The 23,666-nt window shown below is 37.2% G+C and overlaps 1 protein-coding gene across 2 annotated transcripts in view; it reads left to right on the plus strand.

The window, feature by feature from the left end:
• BICC1 (BicC family RNA binding protein 1) overlaps window positions 1–23,666 on the plus strand; it is a 112,003-nt gene that overhangs the window by 32,848 nt on the left and 55,489 nt on the right. Inside the window, exons 2-3 of one of the 2 annotated variants that reach the window (XM_075758787.1) lie at window positions 4,273–4,319; window positions 22,011–22,080. In XM_075758787.1, the coding sequence (XP_075614902.1) occupies window positions 4,273–4,319; window positions 22,011–22,080 (117 nt within the window). Of the gene's footprint in view, window positions 1–4,272; window positions 4,320–18,970; window positions 19,079–22,010; window positions 22,081–23,666 lie in introns of those variants that run through there. The other variant, XM_075758788.1, reaches the window with a different exon arrangement.

A 23,666-nucleotide genomic window follows, 5' to 3' on the forward strand; every position in this document is an offset into this window, starting at 1 on the left:
TGTTTGTAAAGTCAGAAAATGCAAAACCTTGTCTACTAAAATCCGAAAGCTTATTTCAGCTTTAGTGATCAGATGGGCTACATTGTGCCTCCCATACAGCGCAGGTACGGCACTCCATACTCCCACAAAAGGCTTTTCCTCGTGAATGTTTGAGAACTTGGAAAATGACTGCTATTTGAAGAAAGCTTGGTTTCAGATGAAAATTTTAATTAATATTAGTAAGATTACTAAAATAATCTGCCAGGGTACATCTGTCAGATGTAAATTTTGAGAGCTTCTCAATATGGTATTTCAAAGATGAGGTTTATTTTGAGAGTCAGAGTTAATACTCAAGATTTGTTTAGGAAGAAGTTGACCCTAGGATGCAATGACGTAGCAGACTTTTTTCCTAAACACAAATTAACGCTTGCTTTTATCTCAGTTTATCTGATTTGAGGTAAACCTCAATGACTGACTAAATTGCTCATTGTAGTGAACACTGTAAATGGTTTCCATTTTTAATGACTTGTGTATAAACTTCATAACTCTGGAATGCTTCTCTTGCTCATTTCCCTGCAAAAGATCCTGGCTTTGTATTGTTTGAACAAAATCTGTGTAACCTTTCAATTATGAAAGAAATGGATAAATGTCCCCTTGTGTTTGGCTACTCTTACTGTTTTCAGAAATGCTAGAACTGTCTTTGCTTTGAAGAGGAAGAAAGGCTTCAGGATAATTTCACATGAATAGTAAATGTTTCACACATGTGTTAGAAACTTTCTTAAATATAGGTACTTAGTTTGTAGGTAAATATAGATTAATATATATATATAACTGTGGGTATCATCCCAGAATTCATAAACTACTGATGAAATTAATTTTTCTTAACTGTAATTTCTCCTCATAGGAATAAGAAAGCAAATTTTAGGAAGCTAATAAGAGTAAACCAATGTAATTGATACAAAGAGTTCTATTGAGGAGGGAGGGCTAAAGTAGGAAATAGCTGGAGAATAGCTAGCCGAAAAGGAAACATAACATACTGCCTCACATAGTTTATCTTCAAGTTTTTAGGCATTTTTTTCTTTATAATGACAGATACCATCCTAAGTGTAACTCATTACTTTAAACTGCAATTTTGAGTATCTTTGCTCTTTTTTTTTTTATTATTCAGTGCATAATGGTGATGGTAATGACCAGGTCACCTTAATATACAAAAGTTGGTTTACATGAAAAGTGATCAGAGGTGTACCTCTTCATGGATTAAATAGTGGTGCATCACGGACATGAAGTGACAAAATACTAATATATTGTGATATGTTTTTAATCATGTGGAAAAACTGTTCTAAAGTATAAGATCTTAATCTTCAATGTCTTATCCGAAAAAACACCATACGGTCTTTCTTGCCTTTTCATAAAGATCATGAAACCTGACAAATGGGTTATCATAAAACATATCTTACGTGCTGAAAAGCTGTAATGAAAGACCGTATATTTATAGTATGGTATAACAACTAAACCCGCTGATTATTAACTAAAGATGTTTCTAAAGTGCCATTTGCTCCAACTTCATTATTCTCTACACTTTTTTTTTTCTGTGAACCCAGTTTAGGATGTTCTCATTCCCCCTTCTTCCTTCCTTCATCTGTGCTTGTTGGAGTCCATCTGTTGTGCCATACAGTTGTTGGTGGGGCCAAGCTGTAAATCAGGTCACCAGAATGATTCAGCTTAAAAATAAACCTACAATAAAAAGCTTGGAATTTGCTTTGTCAGCATTATGTTCAAATGCCCTGCAGAGCATCACTGGTATTATCTAAGCCATCTCTTGTTTGTTCCAGCTACAAATACATGATTTCTAAACTGAATACAAAGTCTGTCTATTCTCAAAACTGCAACTTCAGCCTCACATCTGTCATGTTCTCATCTCCAATTTATCTGCTGTACCCTCTGATTAAAAGCACGCTGGTCCCATGTTTCACTTGAAATAGTGTGGTGGTACTGATTTCCCAAAAGTGCTTCATAGCTATTCCTGAGTTAATGGAAAACTTGTAAAACAGCATGCATCTATGAAGTGGCTGCTGTCAAAAGAAAGTTGTGTCTTGCTGCTAGTATCTGTAGCTTATAAATCTGAAAACCTGAAACCTTCCCCAATTGTTTTCTCCGCTTCCAGAAAACCCTGTTCTAGTGAAACTTTTATCAGTTTACTCTTCTCTTAGAGGCATTTGGTGGTTTTGAGGGTGAGGAGGGCTTTGTTTTCTTCTCACACTTCTGGAATTGCCTTGCAGCAAGGTGACTGCTTGACAGGTTTCATTTGCGGTCTTTGCTCTGACTACACTTGAGTTAAACATGAACTTCTGAGCTGTATTAGATAAGACGTCATAGTGTACGCTTTTTCTCCATGGTATGTAAGCGTTGTTATTGATATTTTGAGAAGTCTATTTCAATGTAGTGGCACTGCTTCCTCTGGAGTAGAAAAAAACTCTCTCATGCCTCTAGCCTGTACCTGCTTGATTGCATTTGTTCTTACACTGCATTAGCTGAATTAATGTTTACTTGAAGAGTTTGGATTTGCTTGTGTAATTGGAAGAGTGGGAGAGCTAAGTACCTGAAACAGTTTTGAAGCCAGGGTGATGGGATGAGCTAGAGGTTTGTTTTGTACATGAGAAATAACAGAGAAATCGCAACGACAGTGAGTTTCTTCAGCAATCCAGTACCATTCAGGAAACTTTTGCACTTGGACTTCCGTTTGGAGCTATCCCTTTCTCCAGGGGATTTCATAATTTGCTTGACTTACTGTGTTTTGAATTGGTTGCTAGGTTTTGGGTTGCAACACAGATAAGCTACAACATAAGCTATATGCAGTTGTAGCATTTTAAGTGCAATCATTTACATATAAATATACAATTGTGGTTTTAATACATGTGGGAGATAATCCAGGCCGTAATCCAGGTCTTGCTCTTGAAATCACTGAATTATATGATTGTTTCTTGTAAACTTCCAAGCCATGTTCTACAATGATGTTTTCTTCTGCCATTATAATGTTGTCTGGACTGGTTTTGAAAAGTACGCTGAAGGCTCTATACATTTTTTTTACAGCCTACATGTATTTAGTTATTATTCACTCTTCCTTTTGTCAGCACTTCCTTTTATGTAAATACAAATGTCCCAGTGTGACCAGCACAGCCCTAGAGTACAAGGAGCGTTTCAGTGTGCTGGCATGTGCTGCTCTGGCGATGCTCATTTGCCCTGCTCATCCTCTCTGAAGCTGAGGTCTTGGGACCCCCCCTGCTTGATCCCTTGCACTGGGTCAGTTGGCACTGCAGCTGTGTTGGATGTGAGGAGGAGGGTGACGTTCTCCATTGTCTCTCCTCCAAATAGGATTGGTGTGAATAGTGGTTTCTAATGGTGTTTCTCTTCAAAAAGTCAAGATTTCCACCTTTCCTAGGCTAAGAGGGTCAAGATCTCTTAGTTTTTTCCCTGCTAAACAAGCGCTTTTCTGCCCACAGTTGCCAAGCCCCACCAGTAGCCACGTTCAGTGCCACTTTTAGCTTTGAGTCATCGTTCTTGAGTGTTGTTCTCAAATGTTCAGATGCACTCGTGCCTCTGGTTTGTACAATGGCTCTACTTCTAGTGGAAGTATCTAGGCTTGTGTTTTATTTTTTGGCTGCTTTGAATGTGATAGCTCATAAACATTGGCTGGTGGAAAGTACGTGTTGCAAGATCTCACTGGATAACAAGCAATTGAGAAAGGAATGCTTAACAGCGCTACTAAGTATTTAGGTTTTTGTGGCACTTCCTCGGTCTCGATAAACCAAAAAGCAGTGGCTCTATATTTCACATCAATATTAAAAAAAGGCAGAAGAGAGGAAAAATATTATCAATGATTCTGGCTTACTGTAATGCTTATCCTTATTTTGCTTCTAAATTTTAACCTTGATATAGCAAATCTTGTGCCCTCCTAGCTTTGTTTCGATCCTCCTATTGGTAGAATTACGTGGCAAAGTATGCAGTGTGAATAAATCAGACTTACACAACCATACTTACTTTGTAACTAAAATGTGTATCAGTATGTTATAGCTGTAGTATGCAAATATGAACATCTGCTTGGACTCCATCCTTAGCATGTGACTTGCAAAAGGTTGTTCTGGGTATTAGTTGTTGACAAATGTTTATTGCATGAGAAAAAAATACTCGGAGTTATAATTTCACAGTAGCATGTACTCATTGATAATTTATATATGTAAACCTATAAATTTTCTCCTATGTATTTAGTAACCAGATCCCACTTTTGCTTTACAGCTGCTGCAGAGGGCAAAGGGAAAAGTGGGGAAGACTTTTTTCAGAAGGTAAGAAAGATATTTTAATTCTGTAATATCAGTTGACTAGTGGAAGAATTATGTCCGTTGCTCTTTCATGAGATCAACTAATTAAACTTAATATGCATTTTCCACTGTATTAATTCTTTAAAAATGTTTTTGTCATTTAATGTGTCTACTAACCATCAGCTGTACACAGAAAGTGATGTGAATGTTCTTTGGTGTATGCTACTGTCATTCGTGCACAAAACTTAATTATTCTTTAGCTGCAAATGTCAAAATATGCATTATGAAAGTTTATTTTGCTTAATAGCAGGGAGTTCATCCAGAAGATGATGTGAGGTGGTCTTAAGGTTTTTATGTCTATGGCTAAATGCTACTTTCTGTTATTGAAAAACTGACATGACACTTACTGTGATATCGTTGAAAGCATAAATATTTGGTTGAGAAATGCAAAGGCCTTTTAAGAAAGAAATGCACAATCCGCAGAGTGATTCAATAAAGTCTGTGGTTAGACAGAGGCACGGAAGGACTGGAAAAATAGTCCTGCAGCAACTAAACTACAAAGAGAAACATGGTCAAGAGCAATGACTTCGAAATTACTTTTGCAAAGCAACATGTTTTGTTTTGTTTTTTCAAGAATAGTGTGTAAAATATTATTTATGAGTTATATTAATGAAGATCTGCATACAGTATGCTAATAAAAACGATGTGCTGTTTTGTCTTTCTGTACTACGGAGAAGACAGTGTAGCTTTGTATGCTGTATACTGAAAGACCTCAAAACTCCTTTTTGACTGGTTGTCTGTTAAACAAGTAGCTTGTATTTTCCACGTTTTCTTCATATTTATAAGTGGTAGTTCAAAAAAGGTCTCTTTCTAGATGTGAAAGAATACTTTATCCTGCATGTGGTTATCAGATGCTTTGAAGGCTGGTGAGGAGGAGTATGTATACTACCAAAATGTTTTAGAGAGTATTTTATAGGAATCTTCAGGTTATGTTGCTCTTCACTGACAGTGAGAGTCACTTTTCTGAACGCAATGCTTGTGCTTAACTGTCTAATATTAGTGTGCATAGAAGAGAATGTGTCAAGAATTCTTGGGATTTTATCAAAATGCATGTGTGTTGTTTTACTTGCTGAAACAAAGCTAAGCCATAGTAGTGTATACTTCATTCTACACATCATTCATTTTACAACACAGTGTTTTCTCACACTTGTATAAATCTGCTCATAATTCTTAAAGCTGTAGACAAAATATTTCCTGTGTGGGATTGAGTGGCATATGTATTTGGATACTTGATTATTTAGTGTAGATATGATGTACTTTGCTATTAAAATAACTACATAATTGTAAAGAATACTGGTTTGAATTTAATAGGAAAGTGAAATGTGCTAGAACCTCAAGTATGTGAATAAGAGTACGCTACTTAGCTACTACATCTATTATCAATATGGATATTTTGGCATTAATATATTGTCATATACATGCATAATTATATAGGCACCATGTGGATGCTGCGATAGTTTAAAGCTGCTTCATTGCAACTGGCATTCTTACAGTCTCATCAACTCTTTAGATTACTGAAGTTTCTAAGTACGTACACAGAATACTACAGCTAATAAAAACAGATGGAAACTATCTTCTTTGCGAGTTTTCTTTTGTTCAAAAAAAATCTTTGGACAGTTGCTCATAGCTTACTCACCGTCTCTGTCTGTGCAATTTCCTTTAATCAAGGTTAACCTTTTTCCTTTCTCATGTGAAATGAATAAGGCAGAGTTTCTGGAGGTAAAATGAAGACTTTTCATGTGTTTCAGGTTCTGTAGTGAGGAAGAAAGTGATTTGTAGCATTAGAAACACATTGCAAACTAAGGTGGCAAGATAATTTCAGAAACTTACTATGAATTTGAAGCTATAGTAAATGCATTTTAAATAGTTTTGAAAATGAGACTTTCTGTGGGGTGTTACTGGCAGGCTTTTGAGTGGAATGGGGAGAGGAAGTACATCACTGAAGAGGCACATAAAGAGCTGAGGGTGTAATTTGCATAAATAATGTTGTGTGTAGTATTTTCTGACAAACTCTACCCTGAAGTTATTGTTGGGGTGTGCAAGGTGAAAGAAGTTTTCATATGAATGCTGAAATGATAGAAGTAACGAGGCAAAGATTCAAGAAGGTGATTCCATATGTCAAGACACGCAGACCAAGAGGGAGGAGAGAGGAGGCCGGTACTGGGGGGTGTGAGACCATGCTGACTTCTTGTAGGTGGCTCTGGAAGTGGCTGCTGGGTCTTGCTTGATGGCTGGTCAACGGGAGACAGGTCTCAGTTCTCTGTTGGCTTGCCCTCAGGAGGGCACAGAAGTTGTTCATACGCTTTCTGACTTCGAGCCCAGCTCAGGGACTCAGCATGGATTGTTAAGCTGAGTATAGGGTGCTCTCAGGAATCTGCCATGCTCTTAAGGAAAGTTAATGCAAGGTTTTGATGTGAAGTAGTCTTTTACTGGTCTTCAAAGATGCGAGTAAGCAGTATTACTTTCTTGGATTTTCATAATCAAGCAGACACGCAGTGGATGTGAACTGCTCCTATCAACTTTTAACTTTTGACGCTTAATATTACCAATTTAAATGTCAAAACGTATTATTTCACTGAGGCAAGCACGTGTTCTGCAGTTGCTGGTAGACTTACGGAATAAACCCCAGTTCTTGGCTGCAAGGGGCGAATTAAGCTAATATTTCTGCCCTGTCATGGCAGGGAAGATCAAGTGATGAAGTGCCCCTTCCTCTGCTCCTGAGTTAAAGTGAAATGCAGACAAATGTTTTTTGGTAGTGTCACTTTAAAAAATCTGAAGACTTTAGCATGCTTTCTTCTAATATTTCTAAGTTTTAGTACTGCTTCAAAGGGGGGAAAACCTAGCATAGTCTAATGTGGATTTTTCAAAACCACTGGGAGCTGCTAATAATTTAGCAAGAAATAAGTAAATAACATGCTGGTTTTCTCTGGAGCGCTCTGATCTGCAGTTCAGTGACAGGTAATCTTAAATAAACATGGATTGGTTTGCTGTTGTGTTACATACTATTTATGTAAAAGATCCTTGTGGACCTTGATCTATATATTATTGTCCTAGCTTATTCCGTGAGAGTAATACATAACATGAAGTTATTACTTGTCCTTGATCCAAAGCCCATTTTCAGTTGATGGTGGAATTTTTCCATTGAGTTCCACAACATCTGGTTCACGCCTCATAGGCAAGCAAGGCCCTTCCCAGACAAAGCCAGGACATTGTTCCAAGGAACATATAATTTATGTAGCACTATAGATATGCATGGCACTCATGTAAAATGTAAGAAGGTGGTGGGTCTCTGCCCTGAAGAGTTCATAATCCGAAACAGATGAGGGTCAGCCGTGTGGACAGAAGGGAATTTAATGCATCATTTCTGTTTTTAGTTCTTGCCTCACTGAGTCTTTTTCTTAAACACTTGGAAATGTTAGTGCTGATGATAACCCCTCATTCTGAAACCTCTCAGGGCAAGAGTGTACATCTAGCCTTGTTGTGGGACTGTCAACGTACGGTGGGTGATGAGCAAAGGTTGTGGGTTGAGTGGAGGTTGGGTGGAGTTCTTGGGCTGCACGTGCAGAAGGTAGTGACTGGAAGTGATGCACGTGTAGTGCTCTACCCAAGGGCTTCACGCTAGGTCAGATGTAAGCTGCTCACTTCATAATTCAGTGTGTATGTGTGTTAGTTGTGGGCTTTTGGAGTATTTCTGAAAGGCCTCCACAGCTCTTCCTTTCCTGGCTTTAAAGAGTTCATTTGCAGAACTTGGTTTTGTGGAAAGCACAATATACTACCAGCCAGCTGTAACTTGTAGGTTTTATTGTTTCTGAATGTTTGAGATTATTTAGGTTTTGTGGTGCTTTTCTTGTTTTGTTTGGGTTTGTGGGGTGTTTTTAATCAAAGAGAAGTCATGTTTGTAGGAATATATTCATTTGCACAGTTGCAGATACTTAGGGTTTTTTAAGATATCACTGGATTTAGGCAAAATGTGTGCTTAAATGCTTGTGCTTCTCTTGACTGCAGACTCTGTTATCCCCTGCAGGGGATGTAATCATGCTTGGAAGTATGTAGATGCAAATGGGCAAATGTTGCATGTGTGTACCAAAATCTCTTCTGTTAATTAATAGCAGCTTAGGAGTGTAAAAGAACACTAGGGTTTTCTTTCTTGATTTTCCTTCCTGTCCTTGCATATAATATGTTTTATCTATAGCATCTGGTTTTTATTAAATGAGTAGCACCTTAAAAAGACACTGAGGCCATTTTGGAAACAAGATTTGGTGAAACCATCCATTACAACGAGTTGTTCTTCCAGTATAGATATTGGAAACAGTACCGAGTAAGAGATTAAAAAACAAACATAAAACCCCACCACCAAAAACTGCAATTATTTGAAGATGTTAAAGATAAGTATATCCAATTGCATCTTTGATTACCTTTCAGTCAAATTCCTCTTCCGTATGCAGTAGCTATTAGTGAATGTACATTACCTTTTTGTTTAGGAGGCTCTGGCAGCAAAGGGAGTAAGGAAACAGCCTCAAGCTCTGTTTATTTAAGACAGTAAAAGAGCTTGTTTTGCAACATCCTGTATTTTCGTTTGTATCTTTGAAAAATGTTTGTTAGGCTGACCTGGGGGCAAATCTTATAACTTTTACAAAATTCTTATGTGTGAATATATTCACACAGTGTTTATGGATACATGAATGCTTTTGTAAGTAGAGATAGTATACAATGGTAGAAATAAATTTAACTAAAGTTATATATTTTTCTGTCTGCAGTAGGTCAAGCTGAAAGTTGGTCGGTCTTCCTTCTTAATCTCTGAACATGAAGCATGTAGGTAGAGCTTCAAATGTGAATGGCTTAGGGCATTTTTAGGCATTAAAAATATTAATAATTGATCCGAGACTAAGATGGCTCAGGCTGATTATTATTCATGTTCAGCAGTAACTTCTGAAGGACTTTCTTTCCATGTGTCTTCATCCATGACTTCTCTCAAACTGCCTATTTATAATTCTAGTTTCCCTAAGGCTGTATTTCCATTTCTGATGGCAGCCGCTCAGCTATCGGTTTCTTCCAGTGCTATTTATGTTGCTGGTGAGACATAGTGAGTTCATGGTTATTATACATTATCATGGGTTTTGTCTCTATTTCAACCACAGGAGCAGTTTTGAACTGAAGAAGCTGTTTCCACACCTTCCACTTTTACTGTGTAGAAATCAGTATCTGCATTAGCATTAAAATAACCCCTTGATGTAGAGTTTGGCTCATAGCATGTGACAAGGATATATTAAGGCCATACGTTTCCAGAATGTACTTGAAACGCCCAGCTGTGCAGGGCTGTGATGGGAATGCTGGCATGCACTTCTAATTTACATTGAACTTCCTCTCATTTAGCTTCCTGGGAAGAGGAAGCAACTGCTCGGAGAGGGTGGTATGGATTAGAGAGTTGAAAGAATGTCAGTGGCAGTCAGCATTCGCAGGAAATCTTGAGAGGCTTGTCTCCCTTTTGGCAAAACCACACCCAGTGGAAAGGAGGAGACTGTTTAGGTTGGATTGGTTTCTCTAAAAAGGTAAATCAAGAATGCTTACTTAACTTCTTGCTTAGTTCAGGCAGAGCTAAGTGGTTGGAAGGCTTCATTCTTGTAGAAAACTGCATTCATCACGTCTCTAGTGTAGCAGTCATTCTGTTAAGGGAATGGAGTAATTGCAAGGTGGTGTTTGGGTTTTTTATTTAATCTTTAGTTTCTCCTGTGATGCTTCTGATATGATGGGGACAACCTTGAGAGTTTGCTTGTAATGTGAAAATACTCTCTGATGGGCCTCATCCTTGAAATGCCCACTGCAGGTGAAAGTCTTAAAACAGCAAGTGTCCTTGCTGAGTTGCTTGCAAATAATTCCTTTGGCCAGAAACAGTGGGAATTTTGGTCCCGTAGTATTATACCGAGTGATTCTCTACATCACTGCTTGGAGCTTGGTCTGAGTTCCAAGTGAAATAGAGTTTTAGTTGATGAAGATCTATTTTAATGCCACCTTATTGCTATACTTAACATCTTGTGCAAGATTTCTTCATTTTAAAGACCAGAGAAGGAACAATTTGTCACCACAATCTCAATTGAGATACTTAATCCTTTTCACTCTGAAAGTGAAATCCTCTCTTAAAAGAGAGGAAGGATTTCAATCCTCAGAAATGCTTGTACTCTTTTCTTTCCCTCTGGTAAAAAACGAAGAAAGAGGAGGTGAGTATGAGAAAGAAACAAATTTGTAATATACACTGGGTTCCTGATTTGTAGGGAGGAAATTTGCTGCTACTTTTTTTAGAGAGAAGAGTTGGCTGCATATTGGTATTTCCAGTGATGTGCTGTGGGGGCTTCATTGTTAAGTAATATTTTTTTCTGAGATAAATTTGCCCTTTTTTTCTATAACTTGTATAGAATTCATTAATGCTGTATGCACAGATACATTTACAGCTTTTTTTTTTGCATGCTTAGATAATCCCTTTACATTATTGACTATACTTACTTTTATTTTAAATAAATGACTGAATTACCTGTGACCTTTGATTAATATTTCCATTGAGAGTGAACAAAAACATTCAAATCAAGTAAAGGAAGGAATTTGATGTTTCTCCATAGGTAAGGGCATTTGATCAGTAGAGTTTTCTCACTTAACTTTATTGGCTGTACTTATAAATTAAGTACAAAGTTCTGTAGATGTTATTGTTGCAGAAGGTTCACTTAGTGCAGTTTTTGGACGCAGCAACTAATGCTGCAATACTTGCTTAAACAAGACCCTTGTTTTAAGAATGGTCTTTCCTAGTTCATTTCAAGTAAAGTAAATGTTAAAAAAGATGCAGTGTGTGTGTGCACGCATGCAATGTTCTCTTCCCTTCTAAGCTAAAAATCCTTTAATGGAAAAGGGAACAATATAAATTCCAAAGCCATATCCACACAGGTAGCTTTCCCCAATTCTCTTTACTGATTTAGAGCTTCTATTTATAGCTTGAAAGTTTGAGTTGTAAAGATGATGTTGTTTACACTGCTGCCTTTATTACCTTTACATACAATCTGTTAATTAAGTTTTTTAAGTATTATTGGTTGATACCCATTGATCAAAACTATGAATGAATACATTGCCTATGATGTTGTCCTAATTCTAGCTTCAGTACCTCTTCATCCTATACGTTTGCCTCAATTCTTGATGAAGTCATTAGGAATAGCTGTGACTACCTGGTGAAGATGGTAAGTTTGTTTAGAGTGAATCCGAGCTAGGATATAGTCCTTGACAACAAACAGCCTGCTTGCTTCTTTGTGGAAGTCTTGGAATCTGTACATGCAGACCACAAAATTACTGGTCATGAGAAGTTGGAGGAAAGCATGTTAGTATTTTGTTTAGTTTGACATGAAGCTATTTAGAAGTACGCAAATGGAAAACAGGCATGTTTTCCTTCTGTCGCCTTTTTATACCTGAACCTAGATTAGTTGGAAAATTCAGAAACACTTTAATTTTTTGGTTGAAGTTATTTTGGCATTCAATGAAGTTAACCTAAAATAAAAATCACTTTAACAAAGATGGACAAATTAGTATGTAAGGATCGAATTCCTGCAGTATTAAAACAAATTACTTGTAGTGGAAGCATGAAAAAAGCATCTATGGCAGTACTGAACCTTATCCATACAGGTTATCCCATATAATAGTTTCTAAAATAATTAAATATTTCGCTTTTCAAAGACAGGTAAAGTTAGGGGAGAAGGACCAGCCAAGTAGTTACATACAGATACTTTCCTAAAAATGTGTTTGGGGTTTCTGACAGTTGGAATATAAAATAGGGAAATTGGGTACCCCTGCCCTACAAGACACATGCACTCCTGTCCTTGCACTTGGGCAGGCGCTTTTTTTCATAACGCTCCTTCCTGGGCAGGACCTTACACAACTGGGGCTGGACCCTTGTCCTCCCTATGCATCGCGGTGTTGTGTGTTTAAGTAGTTTACACTTACGTGCAAATTATTTGTATCAGCAACCTAAACTAAGAACTAACATTTAAGGGGTTTCTATGTCTTATAGTTTTAATTCTCACTGTACTGTCACTCAGCATAGGAGATGTTTTTTCTGCCAAGCAGGAGCACAAACTCCAAACTCGAAATGGTGTTTTAGTCTGGAGTGAGTGGGTGCCTTGGGGCTATCTGCAACCCCTCCTGCTCAGAAATAGCCCCTCACCCTTACCTGCAGAAAGGTAGCAGTAAGACAGTGGAGTCAGACATGCTGTACTGCCACGTTATTACAGCAGTAGTTGTAATATAAACAGTGAATTCTAGTTTTGAATTCCGTATGTAGACCACCTGAGAGGGGGGAAACCCACAACAGGGCTTGGGATAGGAATCTACAGCTATAGCCTAAATGTAGGCCAGATTAGCAAAAGAGCTATGTATTTGTACCAAGCTTTGGGCTAAGTTTTGTCATCTCTTCTTTTGTAACTTCTTACACGCCCCGTATTTCCTCACCAAACCCAGTAGTCCTTGATGGTGTACCATTGATGCGTTCTGGCTCTGGCATCTCAAGCGCCTACTCTGGCCTCACCAGTTCTGGAGGCTGAATTCACAGTTCCTGAGGAACTTTACACAATTCCTTTTTGTGTCTTGTTCAACCTTCCCATCCTTGTTCTTCCCCTGCTTTCTCCTCTCCACCCCCCTAGCCCAAAAAAACCCCAACAAACCATTAAATATAATAGTTCTCCTGGTTCCAGCTACACCCATCACTCTGTTCTTGCTGCCAAAACTCATGTTCAGGGATTAGTCATCCTCTCGGATACTGCTGCTTCACCACTTTGCCATTAGAAGAAGAAGAAATAAGTATCAGCCCCTGTAGAATTTTACTTGTCTTTTGTGACCCTTCAGCTCAGGTCTCTTCCTGCTTATGTAGAAATATATATATATTTAATTTTCATGCAAATGATATTCCATGTTTCAAATAAGCTATAAGAGTAAACTTGTTTATACTGCTTTAAATGCATACATACTGAGGGGGCCACACTAACTTTACTACAACTTCTTCGAAAGGAGAAGATGCAAGATGAACATTTTATGAATGTAAAACAAAATGTTCATAGACTGGCCAAATCTGTGTGTGTTTTTACTGGACATCCTGAGGTCTGATTTTAAAATTGTCATCTGTCACCATTTGGTTAATACTGAATTAGATTGTACATGTAATGGTTTCATTTTCTAAAATAAAATGCTCATTTGAATGTTAAAAAAATTTTTAAGGAGTGCAATCTGCAATACTGATTTTTGGCTTTTTTGAGAGAGAGTTAGTAAATGGGATCACTACGCCCTTTGCCCTGATTCTCTTGCCTTGTTAATTGCAGGCAGATTTGACATCAAAACTGTGACTGTGTTTCTGTTGAACTTGTCTTGTGTGTGTGTCATCTTCAAAAAGAAAAATGTTTTTGTTGTCAAAACTAAAATAAAATTGCTGATCAACTAGAACTTTAAACTTATAAATATTCTGTGCAGAGCCCCAGCTTTCGTTATCGTTCTCAAAGCTGTATTCAGAATCCATTTAGAGATGTTGCTGAGATTAAGACAGTACTACATGTCAGTTTTGTATTAACCAGTTTCACTATTTAAGGTGTATGCTAGGTGTAGAGGAAAACTAACAGGCACAAAATGAGGATGATGTTTATCTTGTGGTAAGATAAATGTGATCAGACCACTCTGTCTCCTATTATTTTCAGTTAACCACTGAATTAATTTTGTATCCTGAAGAATGTTTTAGGTAATATTTGGAAAAACAAATGTGTATAAATCTGTATCAGATGATGGATGACGGTAAAGTTCCATCATGTTTTAGTCTCCTTTTTGTAATGAACCTGGCTTTGGAGTGATTTTGATGCTTAAAAAAAAAAAATGTCTTGTTACAGCCTTTGTTTTTAAAGCTCACTTTATCATTCAAAACCATACTTACAAAGCTTTTGCAGTTATTTCATCTTAAGGTTATTCAACCAGCATTGTGATTTAACCTCACGGCTTAAGTATTTTCCATTTTATCCTTTAAAAAGTGTGCTCCCTGTGCATAATTAAGCAGTTAAAATATACCTGTAGAAGAGCAAAAAGATATGCGATAGGGTTCGAGAATCAGTTGGGCTGGGAGAAGTCAGTGTGGGTGTTGATAGCAGGAATTTTGTATTCCTACCTGCAGAGCTTAGTAGAATATCAACATAACGCTTGGCTTGCTTTCTGCACCCACAACAGCAACTGCTTGACTGTTTTGGCTCTGCAGAAAGGGGGTTAGTTTTTATGACAGTAAAACTGTCTTCCCATTAATACTCCATGTTTATGGAGAAACATTTTTCAAGTTTTGAAAGGCTGTTACTGTGGTACTACTTTTCTCTTACTATTGATATTCCTGGATTTCATTTTTTTGTCTTGCACAGTAACTTTCATCTTTGTCTTCTGTAAAATTGATGGAACAGATTTTCTTGAGGATCGAGGAAAAATGGTTTTCAGAAAACAGTCCCGTTAAAAATGGGGATGGATACAGTAATGTAGCAAAACAATCAGTCACCTTTCCTTCAGCAACTGTGTATGAAACTGTCCTTGGGTACGAGTTATCCTCCATAAATTTATCAGTCTATGGTAAGCCATAAAGAATTGCTGTGTTTTCTTTAACCTGATGGAGATTCAACTTCAAAACAAGATTAGCAAACATCTACTTATAGAATTTCTATTATCGTGACCTTTATATAAGTAATACGTTTTCTAATCCTCTCTGTCCTTCGCTGTCCTCGTCCCAGCCTCACACATGGGATTTTCTCCTCTGCAGCAATTTTTAACTGTACACATTTAGACTGGGAAGCACTTGTTTCTTAGTAATACATGTTGGAGGTTGTTTCAGGCTCCAAGCTCTTTATAATTCTTCTCTTATGTCGGTGGAAATGGGGATATTTATTGATGATTTGTTAAAATGGAGATTAGGAGGCATCTTGAACTTGCAGATGCAATTGGCCCTGAAGTTCCAGATGGTCACGTCGCCAATGATGATTGTCTAGAGGTGCCCTTACACTCGCCGCTCCGAGGCGTGCTCACGGAGTATAAGTGAACAGTCTCTGTTGTGCATTTCCAGTCCCTCCCTCCTGTCTGCTTGATGGAGAACTTGATCCTTGCAATTATTTTTCTGGGGGGGAGGAAGGCTACTGATGCAGCTCAGCCATCTATATTTTGTCTTATACTTCAGTGTCTTTGTGTTCTTTTGCTAATTCATAGTAGTTTTGCCCCCTCTTTCCCTAGACTTATTACATTAGCACTGCATAATTTTTTTTCAATTTTAAACTTCATACTGCGTGGAAAAATTGCATCTTATTTGATCATACTTTTTTGTCTTGCTGAAAGATGATTGTATACCAAGAATTCTCCCTCTGAGATGTGTAAACATAGGGTCGAGAATGAAATGAAGAGTGACGTGATAATTCAGAATGTAATTTGGGCCCTGTCTTGATTGTACACTTTGTGGTAATTTTTTTTTCATCTGCACACAGAAGCAGTTTCTGAGTAAAAACCAAGATCTGGAAGGATGATGTTATTTTTCCCTATAGAGTCCATTTTTGCTTTGTCATTTAACTTGCTGAATGAGAAAGACCTGCTCCAATACCCCAGAGGGAACTGGATCACTTTTAGAAGGGTTATTTAAGTTAGAAGAATATTCCTTGGTCCCTTCCCCCATCCACCTCTGTGTCTTATTCTGCCTCACATACAATAATGACTGTTATTTTCATGGACATGATGATCTGTAGTTATTCCGCTTAATTTTCTTTTGTATTATTTACCTAAATGGTCTGCTCCAACCATTTTTACAGTCAGCTCTTGTAAGAAGTAACTTTGCCTCCAGCCTTGAGAATGCTACAGGTAGTTCCCCCTGTTAGGGAAAGGATTTTTGAAACTTATTTCTTGGTGTCTGAATTATCTCTACATACTGAAATTTTAGGGCCTTGCTTACAACGTATTCTGGATTTTATTGGAGTGTTGCAGGGTTTTTTTTAAGCTAAAATACTTCATGTGATACATTCAGCTTTGAGTGTTTGTCACCAGGTGCTCGGACAGGATTTGCAGTCTGCTTACAAGGAATGGAGTGTAGTCTCTGAAATATTCCAAGTAGCAGAGTAGTTAGGTGCTCTCTCTGAGGAATTGCATTGTTTGATATTTGAAAATAAGATACTGTTGCAGTACTGCAGATGTTTAAATGTCTAGTGCCATTGATGTTCTTCTAAACCTGGGTGTTTCTGTTTGGTTTTAGCCTGCACAGAGGAAAACCTAGAAAACTCTTTGAACACAAACTCAGCTGTTCATAACATGGACAGATAAATATGTATACTGTACAATTTCATTGCTTTCTAGGGTTTTTAGCATGAAAAATTCAGGGTATCTACAAAACCTAGTATTGTGTATTTAAAAAAAAACAATAAACAACTTAAATATAGAAAGATAAGCATGTATCAGTTCTAAAAATATAATTTAAATGTGTTTACAAGGTTTTAGACAATGAACAAACATAGATGTTAAAGTACATGCAAACATGGTGTACATATCTTATGTTGTATTAAGCAAGGTTAAATTGAGGAGGCTAATTCCTCACACTGAGGGAGGGTTTTTCCATTGATGAAATAGTAAACTGGCCTTTTTTGGCACTATGCTTGCAGCTTTGAGAGTTACTTTTGTCGCTTCAGTTAGAATGAGCTCATTGAGCTAAAGTTGAGAAAACTAATTGCAGAAACCCACTGGCAGATGCAGGTTCCTCTCTTACTCTTTTTTTCCTTTCACCATGAATAAGAACTGAGGCAGAAATGGCCAAAATGCACAAATCCCAAAATTGGGAAGATCACAAATAGATAGCTTAGTAACAACACTAACTATAAAGAATACTACTGTCATTTAATATGCTTATTTTAAATGAAGAAAGGCCTGTCTGATAGGTTGTTCTCTTTTCATCTGCTGCCTGTAAAATACTTCCTTTGAATTCTGAAATGCTCGTGGGCTTTTGGGGAGTTTTGGTTGGTTTTTTGCATTTAGGACATTCCAATTTCCATCCAAAATCAGCTAACAAAAATTACAACATAAGGAAAAATAACTTCTTACTATCTTAATGTAAAAACTCCCCAAAGTGCTTAAACTATACTTTTTTTTTTTCCAAGCTGGAATACAAGGAAGCCAAAAGCTTTTCCTCCAGCTGCCTTACAGCTAGAGATTTTTTTTTTTTTTCATGAAGTCCCAATGATTTGCAACTAGAGCCAGTTTTTTCAGGGTCAGGGCACAGTCTTATTTGTTTTCTTGGTGTCTTTCAGTGTCTCGTGTCATCTTCTGTATGTTCTCCACTGAGAATAGCTTACATATTTTGGCTACATAAACACCACAGTTTCTCTTGGGGAAAGAGGAAGGGAAGATGTAGATAAATTATTTCTTAGGGTTTCCCGCATTTTGAGAAGCAGCAGTGTGAGATTATTTACTATGTGATTAAATCTTGCTGCCAGTTGTGCCTGCTCCTTCTTTTGGTCAGTTGATCCTTCAAGGTGAGGAGAGTACTGATTGGTATAAACCCTATCACTTATTTTATGTGAAAAGAAGGGAAGCCTAAGCAGAGGTGCTGCTCTGCAGTCTAAATGATCGTGAACTCTGATTCACTCATCCCTAGGCTGAACTTCCTCTGAATGTTTTGTAGCTGAAGTATTTATATAATTAAAATTAATGTATATATCTACATACTTGCAAAGTGAGTTCCGTTTTCTGTTTTGTTCATTTGAGAGCAGTGCTGCTGAGTACTTTCGGGTATGTGGCATCACACTGAGTTTTCACTAATAAAGCTATTCCACTGCAATATGCAGTTGAGGGTTTTATGGAATGATTCCAAATTTGTTTCGGAGTGTGTGTGTGGGAAATCCTGGCACTTAAAACTGCCTGGGTTAGCATGATAAAACAGAACTAGAAGTTGATGCAGCAGTGATCTATGCTATGCAGTTGTAGTCACACGGTTTTCAACATCATGTTTACCTTCAAGTTTAACACCTATAGTAAAATCTCACTTTCTCATTTTCTACAGCTTTGTGACAGTCCTGCTGTTGTGATAAATACAATACATAAATAATAAAATAAATACAATAAATGCTTTAAAAAGCGAGCAAGATAGTTTAAAGTCTTAAGGGTTCCTATGAAATCCCTGGTTTCTCAAATAAAACTAGAAACTGTTTTCCATTGCAAACCTTTTTAGGCAGTTAAAATTCTCAAATTGTTTTACAGGCAAAATAAATTACTTTTTCACCAGTGAAAATAAGTGCTGCAGCAAAAACTATTTTTTTCCCTATATAATATGTGGTTGTCAAAATTGTGGAAAATTGGAATTTATGATAAAGTTTACTGCTTGGAGTTGAAAGCCAGCACATACTCTGAGCCTTTTTATACTTCAATAAGTGCATTTAATTTAAATGCATCCAAACTTACTTTTTTTTTTTGTTTAACTGCCTAAGACAGAAGATAAACTTTGTCTTTGTAGTGACTAAACTGAGTCATCTTTTTGGTCTAATGTGGTATTTTTTAGCATTGCATTCTTCGAGGAGCTTAAGGATATTAGGTGGCCACATCTGAGTGGCTGGCAGTCAGACTTCTCTTCCTTTGAAGATCTCTCGTGCATCTTTCTCCTATGTCCTCCGAATGTGTGCATCTCTGAAGTTGTGAGCTTTGATTTTGGTTTAGCATGAGAAATGGTGAGGATTTAATTTCTTTAAGACAGAAATCTTCAAACTTTATTGAGAGGGTAAAGAACTGATGGAATGTAACACTTGTTTTGAATGACATTCATTCACTTCTCTTCTGTCTCCACTCTTGTGGTTCCTTTTATGTTGGATCTTCTTTAACTCGGTCCTGCACCGTTCTTTGTTTTAGCATCTCCCTTCTTGTGAATGCCTCCCTGTTTTCTATGTATTTCATTGCCTGTTGCATAATTAAGAATAATCCTGGCCCAAAGCCCTCTATCAGACACAAGTGAATTCTTTGAAATAGCTTTTTTTTTTTTTTGCAGCTGGATTGGAAAATTGTGAAAAATGTGTATGTTGCTGATAGAATTTCACCCTCCTGGAAGTGTCTTATTTCAGCTGTAACTTATTATCCAATATTTGCTGAAACCAAAAATATAATATAATGAAGTCTGGCTGACACTTCCAGTTTTTCCACATGGTGTACTAATCTGGAAGTTGTTGTGGTATCCTAGGGATTTGGATGTAGGAGATAAGAATTAAGAATGTTACAGAAGTCTGCCTTCGTTCTGAATTATACTATTAGGGAAAACTTATTGGCATTGTAGCTGTTTTCTTAATGCATTCATTCTGTCCTTGGAAGTGGCTTTATTAGTAATTTTGGAATTTGAATTTTTTATTATTGCTTATGCTTCTTGCAGATGACTAGAAGTACTAAAATGCACTGCTTTGCTTAATTTCCCCCTGGCCCCACTAGTTTTGGTGAGCTGATTTTTTTGGATAGTGTCTGCTCTTTGTGCATAGTAATTCTCATTTGTATCGATAATCAAAAGAGCACAGTTAGGGGTTTTTTTTGGTAGTCCTTCTGTGGAAATTGGACAAAATCCTTGATACAGGAGGAGTCAGACCCTGAGAGTTGCCATTTGACAAGCTCTCTCCTTTTCCTTTCCTACCTCTTTCCTACTTAGAGCAGTCAAGTGTTCTTTCAGTTCTTCTGATTCATATTTTTCCTAATTTACAGCCTAAGTTTACAGTGAGTGCTTGTTTACTTGTTACCATTATATGTGTGTAATAATCTCCCTAGTACTTATTACCCCCCTTTTTGGCAACACCATTTTTACATAGACTCACTAACATAGCGTGACCCAGCAGATCAAGGGAAGTGGTTATTCCTGTCAGCTCAGTTACTGTGCGGCTGCTTACGGAGTACTTTGTCCAGTTATGTCCCTCTTGGCCCAAGTAAGATCCTGACAAGCAGGAGTGACTCCAGTGGATGATCACCAGGTTGATCAAGGGTCTAGAGCAGTGGATGTACAAAGAGAAGCTGAGAGCAGAGTTTGTTCAGCAGGTGAGGTAAGAGGGATCTAATAGCAGCCTTCAGCTACCCTATGGGTGGTTAGAAGGTATACTGAGTCATGCTCCTCCTAAAAGTGCACAGGTAACAACAGCCACAGGTTGAGCAAAGGAAAAATTAAACAAATAGGAGAAAATAATTTCTTAGTAAAAGTGGTCACACACCGGAATAAGCATGGAGAGAGGCTGTGGAATCTGCTTCCTTGGAAGTAATGAGAGCTTGATGGGCAAGGCCCTGACAGCAACCTGACCCAACTTTGCAGTTGGCCTCACTCTGAGTGTGAGGTTGGACTTAAATGACTTCCAGAGGTCACTTTCTTCCAAACTTGTTCTGTGATTCTAGGACCCCTTGTAATTGATATTAGTCAAGCTGAGCGAACTGATCACTCACAATCTCTTTTATAATAAGCTACTGAAATTTTCAAAGGAGTGAGGACCCTTTTGATTGTGGCAGTACAAAGTCTTGTCCATGTGTGAGCAGAACTGGACAATTTGTTCCAGGTGAAAATTCATCAGGACCTTCTGTAATCAACATCTCTATTTAAAAAAAAAAAACAAACCTTGTCTGATGCAGCCTACCATGATATATGTTTAATAGATGCATTTTCTTGGCAACCTACAAGCATCTTGTCATGGACTGATATGGGCAGATCCTTCTCTTTTCTTCAGGTCCTCATAATGATGAGATACTGTTGTCTTACTCACGATGATCAGGTACTCTGATCTCTCAAGTGTGATGAGAGGTATGATCCCATCATACTTATTGGTGAGATCTCAAAATTACTGAGAACTTCTCAGTACAAAGAACTTCTCTTTTGACAGACCCAACATTTCTTAGAACTGAATTTCAATTCATATATATGAAATCTTTTGGTTTCATTCTGTTCCTTCTCATATATTACTACTAAATGTATTAGTGATGCACCGCAACTCTGTGCCAGTATTAAATTTCAGTATACTGTACCTATGGCTAGTGGACTTATTCATTAAAATACAGGTGTCAACAGAATGAGAGTCTACATGGAGCCAAATGACCACATGGATTTCAAAGTGTGAGCGTGTGCATGTTGAAGTCTAGATAGGTTTACAATGAAAAGTTGCTTTCAGGATAAAGGAGGTTAAAAAAACCCCACCAAAACCTGTGCAGGTAAACTGATGTATCTTGACTTAAGGATACTCAAAAGGACTTGATTTAATTTTGATAGGCTTTACTGAAAAGACATTTTAAGATAAGTAAAGAAATATTTTTTTATTGAATTGTAAAGATTTGAAATTCTCTCTGAGATGGACCTAAAGCATGCTTTAGCTAGTAGTGGTCATCTGAACTTCATGGAAATTGTTGAGCGTCTTGGCTTTCTTTTTGGTGTGTTTTTTTTTTTTTTTTGAATCACCAGAACTCAGCTCCACCTATTGCCAGACCAAAATTCATCTCAAGAAAACTAGAAAAGTAGTTAATGACTTCTGCTATTTGTAAGTAATAATAGTCAACAAATTTAAAAATGGTAAACATAATCTTTTGAAAAAATTAACTTTTGACTTTGTAAGAGAACAATAAAAACTTAATTTTTCATAAATTCTTTCTTTTTAACAGATTATGGAAGAAACAAATACACAGATTGCTTGGCCATCAAAGTTGAAGATTGGAGCAAAATCGAAAAAAGGTATTTTTATTATTTTTATGGGGTGAAATTACTTGCTAGAGCAGTGAAACCACAGAATAAACAATTCTGTCTTTAGAATCACCATGTCAATACTGAACACCTGCAATTTTAATTTGTCTACTGTTTTTATAAGAATTTCTTGTTGAAGTTCTCAGCTTTATATAGGTATCTGACGTACAAACCCATTTTAAGTACCTTGCACTTCTGCAAGTACTTTACTATCAATGCTATTGTACTGTCTTTAGCATGTGTGCTTTCTCCTGTATAATTCTACATCTCATCTGATCACTTTATTTTACAGCAGCCGAAGTCAGTCAGTCTTTCTAGTAACATTGTAGATTAGTGGGTGTTCTATGGTGGTTTTTTGTTTGTTTCTATAGAGTACAAAGATGTGTGTTGGTCAAGCCCAGTTAGAACAAGATATACTCATTGTGTCTCTGACAGAGACAGTCTGTGTGCTTTCTTGGTTTCCTTAAGAAACCTAACTAGAGCTGTTTCGTAAGAATGGCCAGTAGTACGTGTGTTAAATTATGCTGCTTTTGGAACTACAGCCTATTAATGTGAACCAGGTATACAATCTGGAACATCTCTTTTTGAAATAAGCCTTGTCATTGTGTTCTTAAAGAATCATAGGTGTGACTGAATGAAAGTAATAATTAATTGCCCTTCTACAGGAAAAATGAAATTGGGAGTGATTTTTAACATTGCATGTATTTCTGTCCTGTTTAATATGTGTCAGACTGATACATATTAAAAACCAAGAAAGTGGAGTTCAAATGATTTCTCTGTGCATTATATTTGGAATGTATCAGTAGAGATGTTGGCTAACCTTTGTAAATGAAGAAAGTCTCATGGGAAGAAGAATAATCTCTTTAGAAAGGTGCAGGATTAATAACATTTTTATGGTGTAAAGTAAGATTCAGTCTCTGAGGTACTTTCCCACATGGTATTGAAGTACAAATTGATTTAACTTTTTTTCCCTACTTGCATGAAAAGAATCTCACTTGAGAGGGGAAGAAAGGGGAAGGAATTCAGACTGGAAAAAATGCAGGTGTCGAGTATGTATATATTCATATGTGGAACTGATGTTTATAGTAATATGAGTGTGACATGTCTGTGTGTGAACCTGCGTTCTACCTGTGGTGTTCTGCATGCTTTCTGCCCGAGGTGCTGTGAATTGATTCACAGCTAAAGCTCCTCAGGAAACTGAGGCAGGAGCGTGTTTTTCTTTTGAGGGGAGAAAAGAAGAAATAAAGCAGTACCTGCACTTGTTTTCTTTCAAATTAAATGAGCCTGGCTCTGAAGATGAAAAGCATGGATGAAAGACCATGAAAAGAGGGGTAAGAGGTGGCTGGCTGGGATTCTGCATTGGTATATAAATATGCAGCTTTATATGTAGATTAATTTAACCTCTTTATTAGTGATCTCAAAGAGAAGATAATGTTAGATTTGTGGTGAAGTTGTATAAGTATATGGAATGAATTTGAATACCAGGGGAAATAAAACAGCTAAAAGTTATGAGCTGATAATAAAACTAAGAATTAAGGGGAGGGAATACATAATACAGCTGGGCATACTGAGTGCAT

Source organism: Balearica regulorum, chromosome 7 (assembly GCF_011004875.1).
Source record: "Balearica regulorum gibbericeps isolate bBalReg1 chromosome 7, bBalReg1.pri, whole genome shotgun sequence".
Lineage (NCBI taxonomy): Eukaryota > Metazoa > Chordata > Aves > Gruiformes > Gruidae > Balearica > Balearica regulorum.